Source organism: Talpa occidentalis, unplaced genomic scaffold (genome assembly GCF_014898055.3).
Source record: "Talpa occidentalis isolate TD23 unplaced genomic scaffold, MPIMG_talOcc4v2.1 talOcc4.17, whole genome shotgun sequence".
Classification (NCBI taxonomy): Eukaryota; Metazoa; Chordata; class Mammalia; order Eulipotyphla; family Talpidae; genus Talpa; species Talpa occidentalis.
In genome coordinates, this window is record NW_023601754.1 from 37,541,821 (window position 1) to 37,562,050 (window position 20,230).

General features: G+C 52.4%; 1 protein-coding gene across 1 annotated transcript in view; it reads right to left on the bottom strand.

The window, feature by feature from the left end:
• PEPD (peptidase D) overlaps nt 1-20,230 on the bottom strand; it is a 93,318-nt gene that overhangs the window by 44,241 nt on the left and 28,847 nt on the right. The window contains exons 8-9 of the mRNA XM_037516494.2: nt 13,377-13,452; nt 12,451-12,497 (exon numbers count right to left, since the gene is read on the bottom strand). Coding sequence (XP_037372391.1) covers nt 12,451-12,497; nt 13,377-13,452 — 123 coding nt within the window. The remainder of the gene's footprint in view (nt 1-12,450; nt 12,498-13,376; nt 13,453-20,230) is intronic.

Consider the following 20,230-nt stretch of genomic DNA (forward strand, 5'->3'; position numbering starts at 1 on the left):
AATAATGCTGCACAAGAGCCAGGGTCTGGCTCTGACAGCACCCCCAGGGCTGTCTCTGTCGGTTGGTGGGTTCCTGCTGCTCCCCTTCTCCCCAGCTATACCCTTGGAGCAGGGCCTTTTGGCACTGCTGCATCCTTAGGGCTCAGGGAAATGTCCGGCACAGTAAGTGCTTGAACAACCCAGAGGTACTTGCCCTGGCCTCAGAGTTCTGTGTCTCAGGAACAGGAATGTCCTGAGACACAGGAATGTCTTAGGTGCCAGGAATGCCCCTAACGCCCCTCTGCCCCTCCTTGAAAATCATCACCGTCCTGTTCATAGATGTCACAGTGCATTTCCAAGATCCCAGACCACTGCCCCTAGCTCCTCCCACACCTCCCTGGAAGGTGACCTCACATTTTTGCCAGACCCTTGGGGGATCTGCCCAAGGGTGGCCTCACAAGACCCATCCCACCTCCTGTCCCGCTCCTCTGGCCCCGTGGAGGGGCCCAGAGCGAAGGGCATGCTTAATGGTGCACGCACATGCACGCACACCCGTGGGCTCCGGGCAGCAGAGTGAGGGGCAGGCTGAGTGGGTATATACCCGGCTCACTCACTCACTCACTCACAGCGGTGGCCATGAAATACAGCCAGGCCCTGACTGAAAGAACAGCTCCCGGGCCCAGGGGATCTCTCTCCTGCCCAAATTCATGGGCCTCATAAAAGCAGAGCCTGAGGGCAGAGCTTCTGCATTTTAGAAGGAAACACAATGACTGGGAGGCAAGAGAGAAAGAAGCAAGTTGTCTGCTGCTCTAGCTGCGGGCGGACCAGACTGGCCTGTGGGGGAGACGGACTCAGGGAAGCCTGACTCTGACTCGGCCTACACGGCACAGCCCAGCAACACGGTGGCCCAGCAGAGGCTGGACTCATCGCCATTCCCCCTCTCCTCTCACCCCCAACATCAAATCCTTTCAGGCTCCAACTGGTCTTCCCACCCACCCTCTCCTGCAGCCCAGCCTGGCCACGCAGCAGCCACCTCCTGTCCTCTCACTGCCGCCTCCCCTACATGCCAGCCAGAGCCACAGAGTCAAGTCACTCCCCAGCCCACAGAAACCTTTGAGGGGCTTTTCCCTGAGACCTGGAAGACCTGGCTCTGTGACTTCTCTCTACGGGCCAGACCCCACACACTGCACCCTCTCACCAGTGGCTCCCTGGCCTTCTCAACCACAGCTGGAGACGCCAGTGACAGCAGCTATGATTCCTTCCTCACTATTCTCATCCCCAAGTGTGATCCTCCCGCCTGTCTGTCTCCTCCTCTGGGATGTCAGAGCCCCAGGAAACTGGGTGCCGCGGAGACAAGAGGTATGAACAGCAGGCAAAGGGCCAGATCTGATTTCTTCAGGGAGCAAAGGCATGAGGTGGTCGGAACCATGCGTGCAAAGTCACGTGTTGAAACCCTGACCCCAGTGCCTCAGAACATGACTGTATCTAGAGAGAGGATCTTTAAAGAGGCAATTACTTTAAAGCTGAGGTCATGAGACTGACCCTAATGGAGGCTGATTTTTTAAGACTGGCATCCTTATAGGAAGAGGAGATCGGGACACAGAGAGACACCAGAGACATCTCCACACAGAGGAAACCCATGTAAGGACACAGGAAGAGAGGCCCTGGCAAGCCGAGGAAAGAGGCCTCAGAAAAAAACCAGCTCTGCTAGCTCCGATCTCGAACTCCCAGCCTCCAGGACTGCGAGGAAATAGCAGCATGCTGTTTACATCACATTCTCCTCTCCTTGCCCGCAAGAGTCTGTGGTATTTTGCTAAAGCAGTTCTAGCAAACCAACACAGGTATCTTCAGCCAGAGGGAGGAGAGGGGTCCCCAGAGCTCTCAGGGAGGCTGTGACCACAAACCACCAGGGCCTGAATAGCTCGTGAGCTGAACACTGAGCTAGAGCCCCACCAGGTCAAAACCAAGACTGGGAGGAGGCCAGAGAGAGGATGCAAGGAGCCCCCCGCTCCAGCCAGCTCCAGTCACAGCGCTGCCACCTGCCAGCAGGGTCTGGCTCCTCAGAGGAGAAGCAGACCCCCACCCAGCCCACCCCAGAGGGTTCTGCCTCCTCATCCTCCAAGGAAAGGCCACCAGACCAAGGCGTCCAGACGGCAGCCTCTCAGAGATTCATTTCTTTCCTCTTCAAAGCGTTATAGATTGATTGCCAAGTCTTGCCGTAAATCAAAAGAAAGTCACTACTCATTACCTACTTAGAATTCCCCAAGTTCTTCCTGGGAAACCATTTTTCAACTGTTTGATCTCAGCGCCACCAGCACTATCTCCAGGCACGCCACCCATCACGGCGGCCACCAGACACTTTTTTCTTCCAGGCTCCCTTCTCAGCGCCTAGATGGATTTCTGCCTTTCTCCACTTTCAAGAAGAGCTGCCAAGATAAATGATTCGAAGACTCTGGCTCATGCTAAAAATATATGGACTCCTTAGAGCTTATTCTGAGTGACCCCAAGTTGGGGGGAAAAATCCTGAGACATCCCCATTGGACTGGTGGTGCTGGCAGCAGGGTCCCACATTCACCCGGGCTCCTGGCTGCTCTTTCCTGGGTCTGCTCACCTGCAGGCCAGTGACACAGGCCAGTGCCAGCCACAGTTGAGCCCTTCCTAGCCCTTAGCGGAGCTGTCACAAGGGCTCCAGGGTCACGCTGGCTGTGACTAGAGAGAGAAGAGATGCTCTATTTGTAAGCTGGCAGCTGCCGCCACTTTCCTGGTGCGTCCCACCACCACCATCCAGGCCCCAGAAAAGCAGTGATACTGCCCCCCCCCTTCTTTTGCTTGGATGGACAAAGTAAACCAGAGCCCAGTCAGGCCCTGATCCTAACAATCTCCAGGTATCTACTCGTGTATGGGGCTGACAGGGCAGGGCCCTCCAACCAGGTGCTGGAAGGAAGGAGATAACGCACCTGGCCCTTGCCAGGGAATCCAGCAGAGCAGCCTGAGGGTCAGGGGCTTCTCCTAGAAGTGGTGATGTGGCATTAGCCCCACTCCAGGCCTAGGCTTCGAGAAAGTTGGGAATTGCCACTTGCAATAGGGAGGACCCAAAGTCCTATCCTAAGTGCTGGCATACGTGTGTGTGTGTGTGTGTGTGTGTGTGTGTGTGTGTGTGTACACACAAGTGCTGCTCATGAGAGCAGCCCCAGGAAGGCACAACTGTGCAATATAAGAGCAGAGGTGGTGGAGGGGCAGGCATGGGTGCTCTGCTTCCGCAGAACTGGCTGCCCTGACTAAACGGCAGCATTAACGAGAACACAGCTGGTGGGGCTGTGAGCAGTGGTAACCATGACCCAGACCCATTTCCTAGCTTTTCTGGAAAGGCTGGGAAATGGTGAGACTGGAGAGGTGAGACTTGGTGTCCAGGGCCTTGTCTGGGCAGGAGCTGTCGTCTCCTTCTGCTCTGAGAAGTCTGCTCGGGGCCCAGAAGGCATGCAGGATACTCCATGTGCACTCCCAGACCCCATGCCCCAGGAGACTCTCACTGACACAGCACAGGGCCCACAGCTCTTCAGCTTGGCTCTCTGATATCCTCATTTCTTTGGGACCTCAAGTGCAGTCAGCAAAACACCCTGTCAGGGCCCATGGGAGAGCCGCAGGAGGGCAGCAGCTAAGGGGGCAGACTCGGCTGCAGTCCTCTCCTGACCCCAACCTCTGTTTCCTTGCGCTGCTCAGGGGCAGCTGTGGGAGGAGGAGGCCAGTACTGTGACCCTGGTGTGCCCTCTGACAACTACTGGTGGAGGCGGGAGGCCCACAACACCATCCTCCATTTCACAGAGGGAGGAGAGCCAGGGCTCAGGACAGAGACCAGTTCAGGCATGACTCTGGCAGGAGACACAAGTCCAGCTTCACTGTGGTCCCAGAACTTGGAGGCCATTCTTGGGGCCTCTCAGCGGGGATCCCCCTCTCTATGGCTTCATCTTAAATTACCTCCAGGTTTCTATCACAGACGTGCCTGCTGGCAGCTACGAAAAGGGTTTTCAGAGTTCCAGGAGCAAACCCTTCAAGACATCCACAGAACTCAGAGTTCGGAAGGAAAAACTCCCGGCCTGGAATAATTGCTCCCACAGGGAGCATCTTTCTGCACCAGAATGCAAAAGGTCTGGATGAGAATTTTCTAAAAACTGGTACCAAACCTCGCAGCATAATCACAACTGTCTGCCTGCTTGGGGGAGACAACAGGAAATAAGAGCTCCTGAAGGAAAATTTTCTCCAGGTGCACTGAGGTGAGGAGCGAGGCCCTCTGACTGCCAGGACTTACAGAACAGAGGCCCCTCCTGGGGCACCTGCCCACAGGCCTCACCCCTACCCCTTTCTGTCTGCCAGGGGGCTCCTTCTGGGAGAAGTGGAAAGGCAGTCCAGGGTGGGGGTGTGGCCTGGACTAGCTCACAGGCCTAGGGGCACCTGGCAGGTAACTTGTAGAGGAGATAAGCTGACGGGGTTCCCACACAAATATGAGATGCAGACCTTTTTCCATAGCTCCCCCATTTTTCATAAAATACATGACCCTTGAACTATCTTTTATTTTTCTCTCTTTCGATGGACGCCGGTATGAGAAATCTTTCTCAACCATGAAAGCACCTGCGGCACAAGAATGATAAAAAAGGGTGATGGAAAGGGTCTACCCCAATGCTGGGGAGGTGACTGGGAGGAGCGGGGCCTTAAAACAAAGGAATAAGCGAAGATACACCAGGAAGCTGCAACAAAAATAAGATTTACTAGCAATACCAATATCAAATAAAGCCAGATTCAAGTCAAAAAAAATGGGTTGATTAGGTCAAATGGCCTCTTTCAAGCTGCAAAAAAGATATAACAATAACCTTTATGCCTCAAACAACTGGCATGGAAATGAATAAAGCAAAATCTAGAGTCACAAGAGAAATTCATCAAGCCACCTCTCCTAACCTTAAATACTCAAGACTAAGCCAGGAGGCAGAGAACCGGACGAAGGGAAGACACCTGATTTAATGCACACCAAAATATGGAGTGTGCAAATAAAAAATAAGCAGTCCAGTATTTCCTAAATTACTGACCCAAATATTTCTAAAAATTCAAGATTAAGGATAATAAAATTTACATAGACTACATTCCCTAGCTACAGTAGTGACAAATCAGAAACTAATAACAAAAAAAGTGAAACAATCATCTGGAAATGAGAAGTGCTTCTAGTTCATTTCTTGAGTCAAAAAGGCCCATCAATCAAAACTTCTCAGGATATGGTGAAGGCAGCATTACCAAATGTATTAGTTGAAAGGCATTTATCCCTAAAGAAGAAAAAAATGAGAATAAACTATGCTCCCACTCAGTTAAAAGATGGCTATTCTAAACAAGCTCCGGCAAAGAGAAGAGAATAATAGAACTGGGAATCCATGAGTTAGACAAGCAGAGATGATAAACACACTGAACGGATGACTTTATGAAATGACCAATAAAACTGATACAATCCTTTTATCCAGATGAGCAAGCACAGTAAGTGACAGAGCTGGGCCCAAAAGCCAGGATGCCAGACTCTTGAGAGCAGGCTCCCGCCACTACAGTACCTGCCTTGCCTTGTTGCATTAAAGAAACCAGGGCTCGTTGGGAAAGTGGCTGATACTAGTGAGGGAGCAGGGAAGACACCTCGAGCCTGGTACAACTTGGCGGGGGCAGAAAGGAAGGGTGTGCTCAAAAGGCCCAATGACAGTGGGGAGCAGGTGGTGTCGGGGCGGACACAGGAGCTGAAGGAACGAGCCCCCATGGCCCAAGTTGGAATGACTTGAGCAACAGAATAAATACCACTGGATTATAAACCCAGGTATAAAACAAATATCTGTGAGTCCACACAGACATATAAGTAAATCATCGAATAAATAGATAAATGGAGAAGAGACACATGTCCTAAACACAAGAGTCACACACAGGGGAGGCAGATACTCCCCTCTACAGGAGGGGGTTGCTTCCCATGGATTACATGTGGGCTGTGCATAGTGACTGACTTCAGTACAGGATGGAAAAGGGAGAGAGGATTAATTTATAGAGGAAACACTTGGCAAGCGTATGACCTCCCTTGAGTGATCAAGGTCAACATCAACAGTGGAAAATGAGCTTGACAGCATGTACCCTTGATAGGAGGTGATGAAAGGGACACTTTACCTCCATGGCTTCCCTCCAATAGCCACAATCCTGCTCCAACCATGAGAAAAACAGTAGGCAAACTCAAACCGAAGGACAGTCTACAAAATACCTGACCAGAATTCCCCCAAGTTAAGAGCATCAAACAGAAGGAATGTCCGAGAAACTGTCACAGCCAAGAGGTGAGTAAGGAGACAGGACAATGTCTAAATGTAATGTGGTCATCTGGGTGGGTCCTGGCACATTATTAAAGGAACACAAAGCAAGCACACTGGAATAAAGAATGGATCTTAGATAATAATGTATTGATATTATATGTGAGTTGTAACAAACGTGTCATACTCAGGTTAACCATAGGAGAAAATGGAAGCGTGGAATCTGGAATCTGGACTATCCCTCTAACTTCCTTTTGCCTCTAAAACAATCCTCACTAATTGCTTACCACACACACACACACACACACACACACACACACACACAAGTCAAGGGAGATGCCAAAATGCAGCTGATAAAATTCAACATCCTTTCTGATAAAATCTCCTAGTAAGTCAGAAGAAAACACTACTTCCTTAAACTGATGATAAATATTTATTGGAAATCAACAGTCAGTATCAAGTTCAATGGTGAAACACTAGAGGCCGATCCATAAAGATGCCTGCTGGCATTTCAGTTATTTAATGGGTTTCTCCAGGGGCAAACCCCCTGGCATTTGAAAAGAAAATGCTTATTTCTATTGGCTTTGCCCTAAAAGCTCTAATTGGGCTGCATTTGACTAGGCTGCATTTGTTGAAGGTCCTTCCCTCTGGTTCTTTGTCCAGTTTCTGGAAAAAGGCTGGTTCGTGCCCTAAATGTGCCCCTTTCTCTGTTGGACTCAGAGACCCACAGCCTCTCCATTGCCAGGCCCCAGCTGTGCTCTCAGATCCCCAGCTCCGCTGAACCTCACAGAGGGTACTCAGGTGGCAGCTGAACAGGCAAGGTGGGCACACGGTACCTGCCCTGCCTGGTGTGGACTGGCCCAGAATGCAATACAGTCTGCTCTGGTCTCCAAGAACTCTAGACCCAGACAGCCCTGGCTCCAGGAAGGGGCTGGGTTCAAACACGCTGAGGTCAGCAGGGGTGCAGGACTCAAGGGCCGCCTTCCTGAGGGGTACAGCAAACAGATGGGGGTCTCCTAACTTCTTTTGTGGCAGGTTGTGTGTGGCCTATCTCCAATGGTCCAGCAAGTGCTGGTAGGAAACCCCAGGCTCACAACTCAATGCAAAGAGCCAGATTTACCACACCTAGGCCCGGGCGTCTCAGCAGACCCTTTTGGAATAAACCAGACAACGCCTCATCCTGCTAGGCCCCTGCAGATGTGACCTGGAAGCTGTCCTGTGCTGAGGTGGGTCATGTGCTGAGGAGCGGCACTACAAAGAGCTCGGGGTGAGCTGGGGGTGAGCTGGGGGGCCACCTGTGCAGGGCAGGGCCTCGGATGGGTAGCGTGTGCAAAGCAGCCTACCTGCCACACCTGCCCTGCTTTCCGCAGCCTGTCACCACGGGTTAACAGGATTGTAGGGTTTCCTATGAACTCCCCCACCTTCCAATTATCGTCCCTGGTTTTCCATTTCCTAATCCTCAAAAAAGAAAAAGAAAAAAAAAATCCTGCCTTGTTTAACAAGAACTCGGCAGGGTTTTGCAATCTGCTCCCTGGGGTGGTTCGATTGAAAGAACAACTGCCTGACCCACACACACACACACCCCCCACACCCCTGCCCAGTCTTGGCTGGAGGCTCTGTGTGTGTGTGTGTGTGTGTGTGTGTGTGTGTGTATGTGTAGGTGGAGACCACCTCCCTCTGGCCTTGGGGATTAGACACACAGGCTGCCCCCCCATCACCCAACCCCAGTCTGGACCACTGGGCGCATTAAACACAAGAGTCATCACTCCTCCATCTGGATAAAGGGCAGGAAAAAGCAAGGAGACTTTCAGTACAGACCAGCACGGCCAGCAATTCTTCAGTAACACAGCACTGAAAGAAAACACAGGATGCTGCGGGTCGTGGCCTGTGACAGAGAATCAAGGGCCCCTGGATGGGGTCAGGGATTAGAAGAAGGAGCCCAGTCCAAGGAGGAGGCTAATGCCACAGGAAAGCACACCTGGCAGACCCTCTGTCTTTCAAATGACTTACCTCCCCCCCTGCCCCACCCCCTCGGAAGCTGTCACCGAAGGGCCCAAAATGGCCATTCACGGCTCAGAGAGAAAGGAGCATAATTTCAATTAAGGTCCCAGGCTGTCAAAAACATCAAGTTATTAATCTCCTTGTGGCAAATGTGAACCGGGACCTGCTTACACAGCCAATTGAGCATGCTCTAAATTAGTATTTGCAGGTAATTGATTCAGCTGCCAGCCCCATGCCAGCCGGTTACAAGCTGGTTACGCCACTAACATTAAATAATACGAGGCGGTAAAATGGACTGCCTGATTGGGCCTGCAGTCAGATGCTGTTAGCGCCCGATTTACCCAAACATTAATGTCTTATTGGTTTAACACAATTTACTACACCTCAATTGTGGAAAATGATTTTCGCTTCCACTGAAATCTTGCTCACAGGCAAAGCACAAAGGAGGAGGCGTCTTCACAGATGCCAGCAGCTCCCTTTTCTTTTTAACCTGTCCTCAAGATTTTATAACAAACCTTTGACAATAAAAAAAGAAAATGATGAGGCTTGGAATTGGGTCTCCAGTCTCTTGAATCTGAATACCAGGGCTGGGTGGTGTGACCTTCGAGAAAATGAGCTGTAGCATCACTATCCACAAACCCCTCCTCCCTGACCTGGCCCCTAGCCCTGAACATGCAGGGGCCCTACCTTCTGGCCCTGCGTCCCTCTGTGGGACTGGTGCTGGCAATGATCCAGCAGGTTCTAGGGCACCCCTTTTAGCCTGGGGTTCTGGTTGTCTTGAACCTGCCAGGCATCAGTCAGCCTGTGTGAAAATGGCCACACTTCCCGGGCAACCAGCACCTGCCTTGGGTGAGAGCTGAAATTCTTAACCTAGTTTCGAAAAGAATTCCAAAGCTCACAGTGGTGTGGAGGAGAACAGAAAAATAGCTCAGGACATTTTGTCCTCTCTCATTCATCTATCTCAGCAGCCCACACTTGCTTCCTGACACCAACTGTGGGGCAGACTCTGTGGATAAATGAGACGGGCCTCCAGGCTCTCAAGGACGCGGGCACCCACTGTCCCAGTGCCACCTGGCGATGACAGAGAGGGTGCCCAGGCAGAGAAGCCGGCCCACCTCACCACTGAGATGTCCCCAGGGGCTCAGACTGACATTGGCAGTCGGGGGTGCCCTCCTCAAATCTGGCCAGGGATAGCCCAAGATGTGACAATGTCCTAGAACAACAACCTTCCTCCATCTTTGGGGGGGAGGTGACACCCTCCCATCCTCAAAGGTCACTCTACCCACCTGTCCTTCAGAAACAGGCTCTATCTCTGCCTCAGCCTTTCCCTGGAGAAGCCCCCAACTCCATCCCCACCTTCTGACCTGGGAGCCTCCCTGTTCTCACTCTGGGACCCACAGATCTTCTGGTTCCCCTGCCGGACTGAGGCCTGCAAGGGCAGGCACAGCTTCCGGTCCATGTCTCCTCTGGCCAGCTCAGGGTGGGCACACGTGTAGCAGGCACCACAGGGTGCCAGCCCCAGGCTCCTGATGCCAAGGAGGCAGCAGTGGGGCCAACCAGGGATAGTGGGGCTGGGGGCGGGGGGAGGTGGAACAAACTCTGAAAAGGAAGTTTTAGACCGATATGAACTAGATATTGGCGGTGTTAAGGAATTACTGTTAATTTGGCTAGATTTGATACTGACCTGCTGGGGTGTAAATAAAAAAAAATCTCTGAGAGACCTACCGGTGAAAAAAATTAAGCAAAAAGCCCTGGGGGGGACTCTGAAGTTCATTATACTACTCTACCTTTGTGTGTGTGTGTGTGTGTGTGTTGGGGGTTGTGAGTACTTGAAATCTCCCATTTAAAGGAGAAAAAAGACCTCTGTGAGGATCTGAAAAGTATCCCAAGGCCCTGGCCTGACCCAGCACTCAGCAAGGTCAGGCTCTGGTTCAGGCTCCCCCCAGGCCCAGGAGCCCCTTCAAGCTGGACTCCCTGCAGCTCAGGCCACTAGGCTGCCGGCCTGCAGTAAAGGACGGGGTTCCACACAGGGCCAGCTAGTCCTGCTCCAATTTCTGGGTTATTTTTATTTGAGGCATCAGCTACGGGTCACTATAGGCCACCTCAGCTGGGACAGGGATTCTGGGACAGTGCTAATCTGAGGAACCCACTGCCTAGTCCATCTTCCAGGGAGCTCGCAGAACTCTTCCTGATCTTGATCTGGGGGTGCAGGTGGGGAAGGGCAGGGGTCCTGAGAACACCAGAGCAGACACAATACTTCGTAAGAGACCACATAGAGGTAAAACCTGGGATGGCTTGGCCCATGCTCGCCGCCCTCCTCCGAGTGACAGCCAGGTCCGCGATGAAGCCCCTGTCCATGCCCTCTTCCGGAAGCCACTGCGGCCAGGCCTTCAGAGCCATGCTCACCTCTTACTGCTCAGGGCAGGAAGAGAAATACAGGGGGTCCCTGTTCAGGATGGCTTTCAGGGTATGACTGTGAAAATGCCACATTCTCATGATCATAAATGCCCACTGCCAGCCCCATCTGCTCCCCCGACCCCTACCACTAGCGTGGACAGACCAGAAAAGTTGGGAGGGGGCCTCGGAGACAGAGCAGGCCTTGGGGTACCAGGCAGACTTGGGCCTTACAAGGTGGAGAAGAGGCTGTAGCGCCAAGTTCTTACAAGGCCAGGCAGGAAAGGGCTGCCTGGGTCGGGGTGACGGTAAAAGAAAAACTCTGTTCTGTACTCACACTTCTGACACCGGACCGGGGGTTCCCAAACCCAGCAATTCTCCAGATCTCTGTGGACACCCACTGGTGTCCAGAGTTTAATCCTGACACGAACCACCAGAGTCAGTGCAGACACCACAGGTTAAGGGTTCAGCCCCACAAGCCTGATCCCTTCAGACGCCCCACTACAGGCCTCCTATCCTTCTGGCTGGTCAGCTATAAATCAGAGGTTCCCACGACCCCCACCTCGGGTTTAATAATTTGCTAGAATGGCTCACAGAACTAAAAAGATTGCTTTAGTCATATTACTACTTGATTGTGAAGGACAAGACTCAGGAAGAGTCAAATGGAGAGAAGGGACGGGGTCAGAAGCCCTTCTCAGGCTGGCCACCCTCCCTGTGCCTCGACTCCACCTCTCAGAAGCTCCCCGGACCCTTCAGTGTTTGACGAGGGGTCTGGGGAGGTTTACGGGAGGTCCCAATAAAGCAGGCATGGCTGACTGACTCGCTGGTCAGAATTCCAGTTCCAGCCCCCTCCTCTCCCAGGAAGCAGGCAGGACTGCAGGCTCCACACCTCAAATCCCACAGTTGGTTCCTCCAGCAACCGCTCCCGCCCTCACGAGTCCCTTCACAAGCATAAACTCAGGTGTGGTGAGAAGAAATTCGTTATGAATAAAACAGTCACTCCCCTCGCTCTTTCCGGAAGCTCTGGGCCAGGAAATTGCAACAGAGACCAAATATGTCTTATCATATCCCAGGCAGAGAAATGGCAGCCTCCTCGGTGTTCCCTCCCCACAGGAAGTTCTAAGTAGTGAAGTTTCAGGTGGGAGATGGTGGATTGGGGGTCTCCTGCCCCAGGACCTGAGTGGGAGAGCCCTCTGGGGCAGTTTGGGTCTGACCCCTGGGTCCTGAAGCAGGCTCAGCAGCTGGCCAGGTCACACCCAGAATAGCTGGGCAACCCCGGGAAGCACCCCGGGTGGCCGAGCTCTCAGCAGGCCTAATTGGAGCCGAAGGCCAATGGTGCTTCCAATGGAGCTTTATGAGCCACTTAACCATCCTTCGACCCAGTCATCCAAGCACAGCAGACATAATGGCAGTGTTTACACATAAAAATGGCAAGCTGTTTTACTAGCGGCTTTCAGAGTCACAATAGCAGCTATTTGGTAAAGTTTCCTGCAAATTGCAGAAACAAGGTCCAAGAGTGGAATGATGGGGCACTAAACCACCCCGAAAAGTAATCAAGGACCATTACCATCAAACACTCTGCCAAGAGCCAGGGAAGTGACCACAGTCAGGAGAAAAATCCTCTGCCCACAGTCCGGAAGCCCTGCTCATAATCCCCACTCCATCTCCGGGTGCCGCGGCGGTGCCTCATCTGTTACCAGCTCGGGGAACATAAATTACTGTTTTCTACATTTTAATCTTCATCCAGAGAAACACAGCAGCTTACCTTTCCATCTCATATTCTTTCATTCCCACTTTTACGGCCTTCATTACCTGCAGGATGGATATTAAGCAAAGGCATTTGTATTAAAGAGATAAGTAACACTCCCTTATAAATAATGTACGGCACTTTCCCAAAGAATGTTATTAAAAAAAAAAAAGGAATGATACGTACATACAGTGGTGCAGAAATGTGACAAATTAGAACATGTTTAACGCTCCAAAGCCATCCAGTTTATTTAAGCCACTCTGGGGCACTTCTACTCAGGAGGAGATAAACAGCCAGCACCAAGCAACAGCCGGCCAGGCAGAAAAGATTACCCAAGAAATGGGTGCATACTTCATGCTAGGACAACGGTGATGACCATCCCATAAAGGTTCCCATGCCTCACTTTCATAAAACACAGAAAATAAGCTCATCCAAGAGGCTCTGCTGCCCACCAAGGACCCCCGTATGTTCCTGGCACAGAGTTGTGACTGTCACTGGGCCACCCCAGTCACCTGAACCTGCTTTCATATTTGCTCTCATGCCTCCGCTAACAGGGGAAGGTTTGGGAAAGAACCCGTGTGAGGACTTTTTCAGAAAAAAAGAGTGACAGTAATAAATGTGCTTGAACAGTGGGTAAGGACAAGACTCCTTCAAAGGAGCTTAAGAGGATGCCAGAAAGCACAGCCCTACTGGGCTTCTTGCTAGGAATTCCCTGCGGGTGGGTGTTTCAAGGTGAGGGACAGGGGCAGGACGTCTGCTGTCCTTGGCTGTCCTGTCTCTGGCCTGCAGCGAAGCTCCTGTCTGCTTGCGCTGTGCTGGGGACCAGGGCCGCCCCGGCCAGCCGGCCATCTGGACACTGCTCTGGCCCCGCACACAGCTGGCTGCTTCCCCCGCCCCACCCTCCCCACCCACAAGGGCACATCCATGAGCCCAGGCTGGCTTACCTCCTTGTGGGCCTCACTGGAGATTTTATTGGTGTAGCGCAAAACCTCCAGCTCCATGTCCGTCTTAAAGACCCGGCTTCAAAGAGGAGAAAACACAAAGTGGCAAGTCAGAGACTTCTGGCAGGAGCTGGGGACCCCTCCCAGGAATCCCTAGGGCCACCACGCCCTGCGCAGCTGGGGAAGGAACTCGGCCAGGTAGTGCCCAGCCAGACCATAGAAGCCCATAGTTAATGCCCAACCCCTGCCTAATGCCAGTGCTGGGCAGCCAGGCTGCTTCTAGCTACGCGATCTGGAATCCCAGATTCTAAGACTCAGTTTCCTCACCCATAGAATGGGGGTGATATCTACATGGCAAGGCTGTTGGAGCTGAATCTTCAGCACACTCTCCCACAGCTCTGCCCAGTTGGCTGTCTCCCATTTCTTCCTTCCCCCCTCCCATCTGCCCATGGGGAAACAGGGGGTTGGGAGGGGAGGGGGACTGGGATGCAGCCCCCCCAGTCCTATGTGAGGAAGAGCGTGTGGAGCCAGTCAGTCCACAGAGAAGTAGGAGGCTAGAGCAGATGAGAGGAAAGAGACAGCAATGAGAAAGAGGGTCTTGTGTGGGGCAGATGGGTACAATGGACCCTCGACTGTGCCTCCTGCAACTGGACTCTAGGGGGTTCCTGGGGTCCTCACAATGAACTCACATTAATTTGTCCTAGGCTAGTTAGGTCTCTTTGCTTTGCAACCAATTTGATCTCCAAGTAAGACTCACACAGAGGAGCTAAATAGATTCTCCCTCCACCCATTTCAACCAGCAGCTCCATGTCACGGGCATGTAAGTGGCAGCCACGGCCTCATATCATGAGTGTGGAGTCCACAGTGGCCCCTCAAGACCAGCTCTGTTCCCTTTACTGAAGGGGACCCACCTTTGCCAAAGCTCCCACAGGATCATCTCCTTCCCACAAAGAAGGAGACACCCAGCACCTCTGGACCAGCACAGCCTGCAGAGCGGAGACAGACCTGCCGGCCCACAGGGCACCTCCTGTGAGCGCCCACCCTGCGCTGGTCTCAGCCAGGGCAGCTGGAGGGCAGGGAAGGTGTGCCCACCTCCATCAGAGGCAGCGAACCCTGGAACCCTCACAGCTACACAGAAGCAGCGCAAGCTGGTCACCGACTCCATCAATGCCACGGTCCCCCGGCTGGGACAGCAGCCATTTGTCATCAGGAAACAAGGAAGGGCATCTGCAGCGCAGGGACACCTTTCTCAGACTGCAAAACCTTCTAGAGAATGTGGAAAAAACAAACCCCTGAGCTCAGTGAGACTTTGTCCAAATGAACATGCTTTTCTGAGGAGGCAGCCCACACACCTGAGAGTTTGCTCTTTATTATCACAAAGGTGCCTCTGATTCTGCATCCGGGTGCTGGGAGCCACCCCACCTGGAGAACAGGAAGCTTACTCCTGGCCCGGGGTTGAGGGTCCAGAGCCAAGGGCAGCACTCAGAAGAGCAGCTCAGAATCCAGAATCTTGGTGCACAGCTGCCTACTGCTGCCTGCAGGGTACAGGACGCCAAGCAGAGAGCGGGCCCTGTTCTGAAAGGCAGTGCAGCTAAACCTGTGCGCCTCCCTCCTCTTTTCCAGCCTAGATCCTGGTCTTGCCACCATTCTGGTCAACATTTTAGCTCTCCCAACACTGTGAGCCCCCCTCTCATCAATGTGTAGGATAAGACTCCCAGGCTACCAAGCTCAGAGGTATCCCATGTCCTCCACAAAGTGACCTCTGCTTCCTCTGGACTCCCTATGCTGCTTCTCTTCCTCTGTCTCCCTGACAGGTGCTCCCCTCCCTGTGCCTCTTAACCTCACCTCTGCACCTGCTCCCAACCCCCCTCCCACCTTGTCTCTGCAGGTCCCTGGGCACCGCAGCTCAGCATGACAAACTCACCCATCCATATGACCCTACTTCAAGCCACAACTCTGCATCCCTCAGCCCTTAAGAGATGCAGCAGCATCCCAGCCGCCCCTCTCTGGTCACTCCTATATCCCATCAATGGTCAGGAGCTGTTATTCCACCTCTTCAAGCTCCCTCAGACCCTTATTCTCCACCTGGACCCCACTCTCTCTAGCCTGGACAATCTCCCCTGCTTCACAGCATGCCTCTTGCCTCTGGGCACACCTTGGGCATGCTATCAGGCCGAGGAGAAGGGAGACATGGCACCCACACCACAATCTCTTCCCATCAGAGACCACAGCACTGCCAGCCATGGAGGCCCAAAGGCCTGCTTTCTTTTCTACTTTTACCTTGGGAACAAATGAGGCCTCTAGCTGGTTTACTTAGGCCTCTTTTAAAAGTCATAATAAAAAAATCAAACTGAACCAGGACAAATTATCCTACAAAGGCAACTCTCTGAAACTGGCCTGGCTGGGCTTTGCCCTGGCCCCAATTTCATCCGAGCTTTAAAGGCCCTGAAATAGATGTCTGCCGTGCGCCGGCTTACACCATTATCCATGTCTGCTCTGGCCCTGAAGTCTCACTGGCGCCAGGCGTCCCAGCCTGGTCCAGTTATCTCCATGATATAAGCACCAGAAACTATTTTCACAATTACTACAGGAATAATAAGACCTTCTGGCACTCTGCACCATTTCTCCCGAATATTCCGGAAGATTCGCTGCCCTGAATCAGATGAGGCTATTTCCATTACTCCTGAGCATGAAAAGGCAAAGAAAAGGGGATTCCACCCGGGTCCAGCCTCTGTAGGCCCAGCAGTCTCTGGGGTGAGGGGTACGTAGTGTCACATTCAGCCCTAGCTTGGCTGAGGATGTGTGTGGTGGTGGGGAGAGATACAATCTGGAGGGTTTCTATCTCCAGGCGAGGGTGAAGCCCATCTCCTACATGAGGCAACAGAGGGCCCAGCTCGGGGCAGGACAACACCAACCAAGCCTCCAAGCCGTGTGGGCAGCAGGCAGCCCAAGCTCTTCCCCCAGCAAGAGGAGATGCCTGGTGTGTGCAGGGGGCCCTGTTTGTGACCAGGGCCCTTTGGCTGGTGAGGGGGCTGCTCACACAGAAAGGCAGCACCACAGGCAGGGAAGGGGAGAGGGTGGGACAAAAGCTCTCCCCATGCCAGGCCAGAGTCTCCTGCTACAGGTGGGAACAATAAACATTGGACTAGGCTGAGATTTATTTGTGCAATCATGTTTTTTTCTCCTTAACTATACACAGGTCACAAAGCTGCCTCTGGGCATGAAACCCAGGATTAAGGCATCAATTAACTAAGGGTCCCAGTGCCCCACTGATGAAAACTGTGGCAAGACAGGATGAGGTATTTCCGAAATCAGTTTCTAAGTATCAAAATGCCACAGTGTTGAACAAAACCCATTTGAAGGGCAGGAATTCCATCTCTCTTGGAGATGAATGGGCAGGAAAGGTTCTGGGAGGGGGGGCAGATGGGTGGGAATTCAACACCATAGGACCCATCCACGGTACTGTGCCCCGTGACCCCATGATGCAGAGGATAAAATCCTAGAACAGGAGGGACAGAAAGGAAAGAGTTGGTTGGAATTACAGGTCCTCGGGCAGCGCAATCAATAAGTCCTCTCAAAGAAACCAGAGCCAGGAAGAATATGTTGGTTCAGCTGGCTGTGAGCTGAGTGTCCCTGAGATGTGACACGGCAGACATGCCGCGTGTACACGAATGGTCCTCGAGACACCCGACCAGGACCGGGCGAGGCTGCCCTTGGCCAGTGCTCCAACCCACGTCTCACCCCTGCCTGCAGGAGTACGGTCCCCCAAGTTCTCACTCCACCTGGGGATGCCCATTCTCCACTCAGCTTTCCTGGTGACTTAGGGTTAAAGGCCTAGTCATCAGGAGACAAAGACAGCAACGCCACGGGAATACTTTCCACGTCCACACCAAGAATCTAGGTCATCATGTACATCCCTTTTCTAATTTGGGACATTTTGCCCAGGATGTAGGATCCTGGTGGATGTCTGCCCCCGAACCATCCTCAGCTCGGCAGCTCCTGTGCACAGAAAGGCAGGGGAGCAGAAATAGATATACTACCCCGCTGCCTGATGAATACATGCAGGACACCTTCACTCTGTGTAATTAACAATTCTAAAACCGGCATATGACTCAATTGAACACAGTCTCACTTAAAACCCAAGAAGGCGCGTGGCAATTGCTGACATGCTTGCTTTTCTGTGACGCTTCCAGGGGTACTTAACTGAAATCCCCGGTGCAGAGCTATTAGGCAGTACAAAAGTATCTCCTTTTATTTCCTACCCAACCTTCAGATCAATTTAATCATCTGCAGAACAAGGAAGCAGAACCACAGCCTAAATTATGGAAGTGAGACGCTTGCTCTTATTAAGTTTCAACTTTTGACCTCTATATTCAAACGGCAATACCCAGCACAAGGAAAGAAATTATCAGTTATGATCTCATGTTTGTGGGGAAGAGTATGATTATAGAGGAATTTACAGGAAATCAAAAAGGCAGTGCTTGAGAGAATGGAAAACAATAAAGCAGTCAGAGAGGAAATGAATGACACCCCAACAGAAATGAGAAAGGAAGCTGGAGAGGCCCTGTGCTGGAGAGGCTGCTTGTTGCCTCCCACTCAGACAGACTCCGGGAGGAATCCCAAGCCCCAGTCCAGCTGCCACCAGGGGGCTGGGGTGTGTGTGTGGATGGGGGCGGTGTAGGGGGCATGCAGCTGGAGGGAGTTTAGCTGTATCACCCCTACCTCCCCCTGGCCCCCACTATGCCCTGGCCTCTCACAAGATCCATTCCAGAGGTCTGGGAGCACTGCTCCAAGTCCAATGGCCCAGTGTGAGCTAAGAGCTAAGATGAGCACGGCAGCCTCCCCTTCCCTCCAGGGAGCTTCTCGGAACCTCAAGGGCAATGCAAGGCCTGGGCTCAGCTCCTGGCTTTATCTTGGGAAAGTCACTATTCTCTCTGCCTCAGTTTCCTCATTTTGGCCCAGGATCATCAGAGCACCTTCCCTATAATGTATGATAAAATACCTCTTCAAATAGGGCTACAACATCAAGGGCCTAGCACAGCACGTTGCACAGAGAAGTCTCGAAACACCGTGATTGTCATATGTTAGCACATGACCGCTGCACTCACTCAGTCCTGAGCCCCCATCAAGGGAGGCTGCTTGTACTTCACAGGGGAGGAAACTGAGGCTCTGCCCAATAAACTGAGTATTCGTGTCCCTCCAAAATGTCTATGCTGATGCCTAGTCTCCAGTGGGAGGGTGTTGGGAGGGAGGGGTCTCTGGAGAGTGATCTGTTCATCAATCCAGAGCTCCCGTGAATACTGCCCTTATGAAAGAGACCCCAGAAAGCTCCCTGGCCCCTCTGCTTCGTGAGGATAAGGTGAGAAGATGGCCGTCTACAGGCCAGGAAGTGAGTCCTCACCAGGCACCAACCGACCAGCACATGCACATCCTGGTCTTGGGCTTCTCAGCCTCCAGAACTGAGAGAGAGGAGTTTCCATGTAAGCCCCGAAGTCTACGGTCTTTGGTTATGTCAGCCTGAATGGCCTAGGACACCAGGTGAAACTTCACATCCACACTAAGCGTTAGTTATTAACGTCCCCATGCAGATGAAGCTGGAGTGCAGGAAAGGAAAGTGGGTTCCCGGGGGTCAGAATTAGGATATGTCTGAGTGGATGGTTTTTCTGTTACCCTAGACAGCTTCTCTCCACGGGGCTTAGAGAGAAGGAGGGTGGGAAAACCAAGTAGGACAAAGAACCCCCAAGATGCCTGAGAGGGTCGTAACTGAGGGTCATGGGAAGCCCATGCTCACTCGGCAGACAAAAGAGTTGCCCGCCACCCCACCCAGAATCCTTCCTCCAGGTACTGAGGGGATGATCATGGCATCCCGGGCTCTCCAAGAACCATGCAGTCAGTCACCTTGGGGCCTGGACCTGCACTATTAAAACACACACCTGAGGCAGTAAGGACAATGTGACATTTCTAAAACAGTTCTACTGCCATTAAATGCCAAATAAGTCCTTTCTGCTGCTTGCTTTAATAAAGTTGGGAAGTATTCTTATGAACGCAGAATCCACCTCAGAGCTTGGAAATGTCACTGGAATTAAAGTGTGCTTGTTCCAAAGTGACAGGCTAACGACTTAGTCCCTAGGAGAGGCCTGCGCATGACCCCCGAACTGTAAGCAGCCACGAGGGACTGTCACTTGTGGAGTGTACATGGAAGTGAGCCCTTTCCTGAGGAGCCAGGATTTATTTCTCTGCCAAATGGGGGTACAGGTGGGTCAGGCATTTGTTACTCTATAAGGACAAGGACAGGCGGCTGTGAACAGGAAGGTTATCGGGCCCCACCCTCAGAGTGCATGTGTGGCCCTGGAGGGTACTGGGCTGCTGTCAGAGCTCTCCACTGTGAGTACCTGCCCTCCATGTTCCCAGGGTAAGGGCTTCATCTCCAGCCCAGCCCTCTGTCCTACTGGCATACTCTTCAAACTCAATATACTCCCCAAAAGTCCCTGATCTGCCACCACACCTTTCCCTCCCAGGCAACCCCATCTTGGTGACATGTCACCCAGCTGCTCTGAACAAAAATTTGGAGGCATCTTCAGCTCTCCCCTGATGCAGGGGTCATAGCTGGTTCTTCCCCTTGACCCCTCAACTGTCACACCACATGCCCACTGCTGCCTGGACCATACAACAGCCTATAACTGGCAACTTGACTCCACTCTTGTCCCACATCTGAGTCTCTAGTCTGAGGCCAAAACGACTCTTTAAAATGCACACCTGAGCCTTCTGATCTCCTTGAAAGGGTTTCTTTGGTTCCCATGTCTCTCCAGACAAAATCCAAGCTGAACCATAGCCCCTGCCCATCTCTCCACACCCAC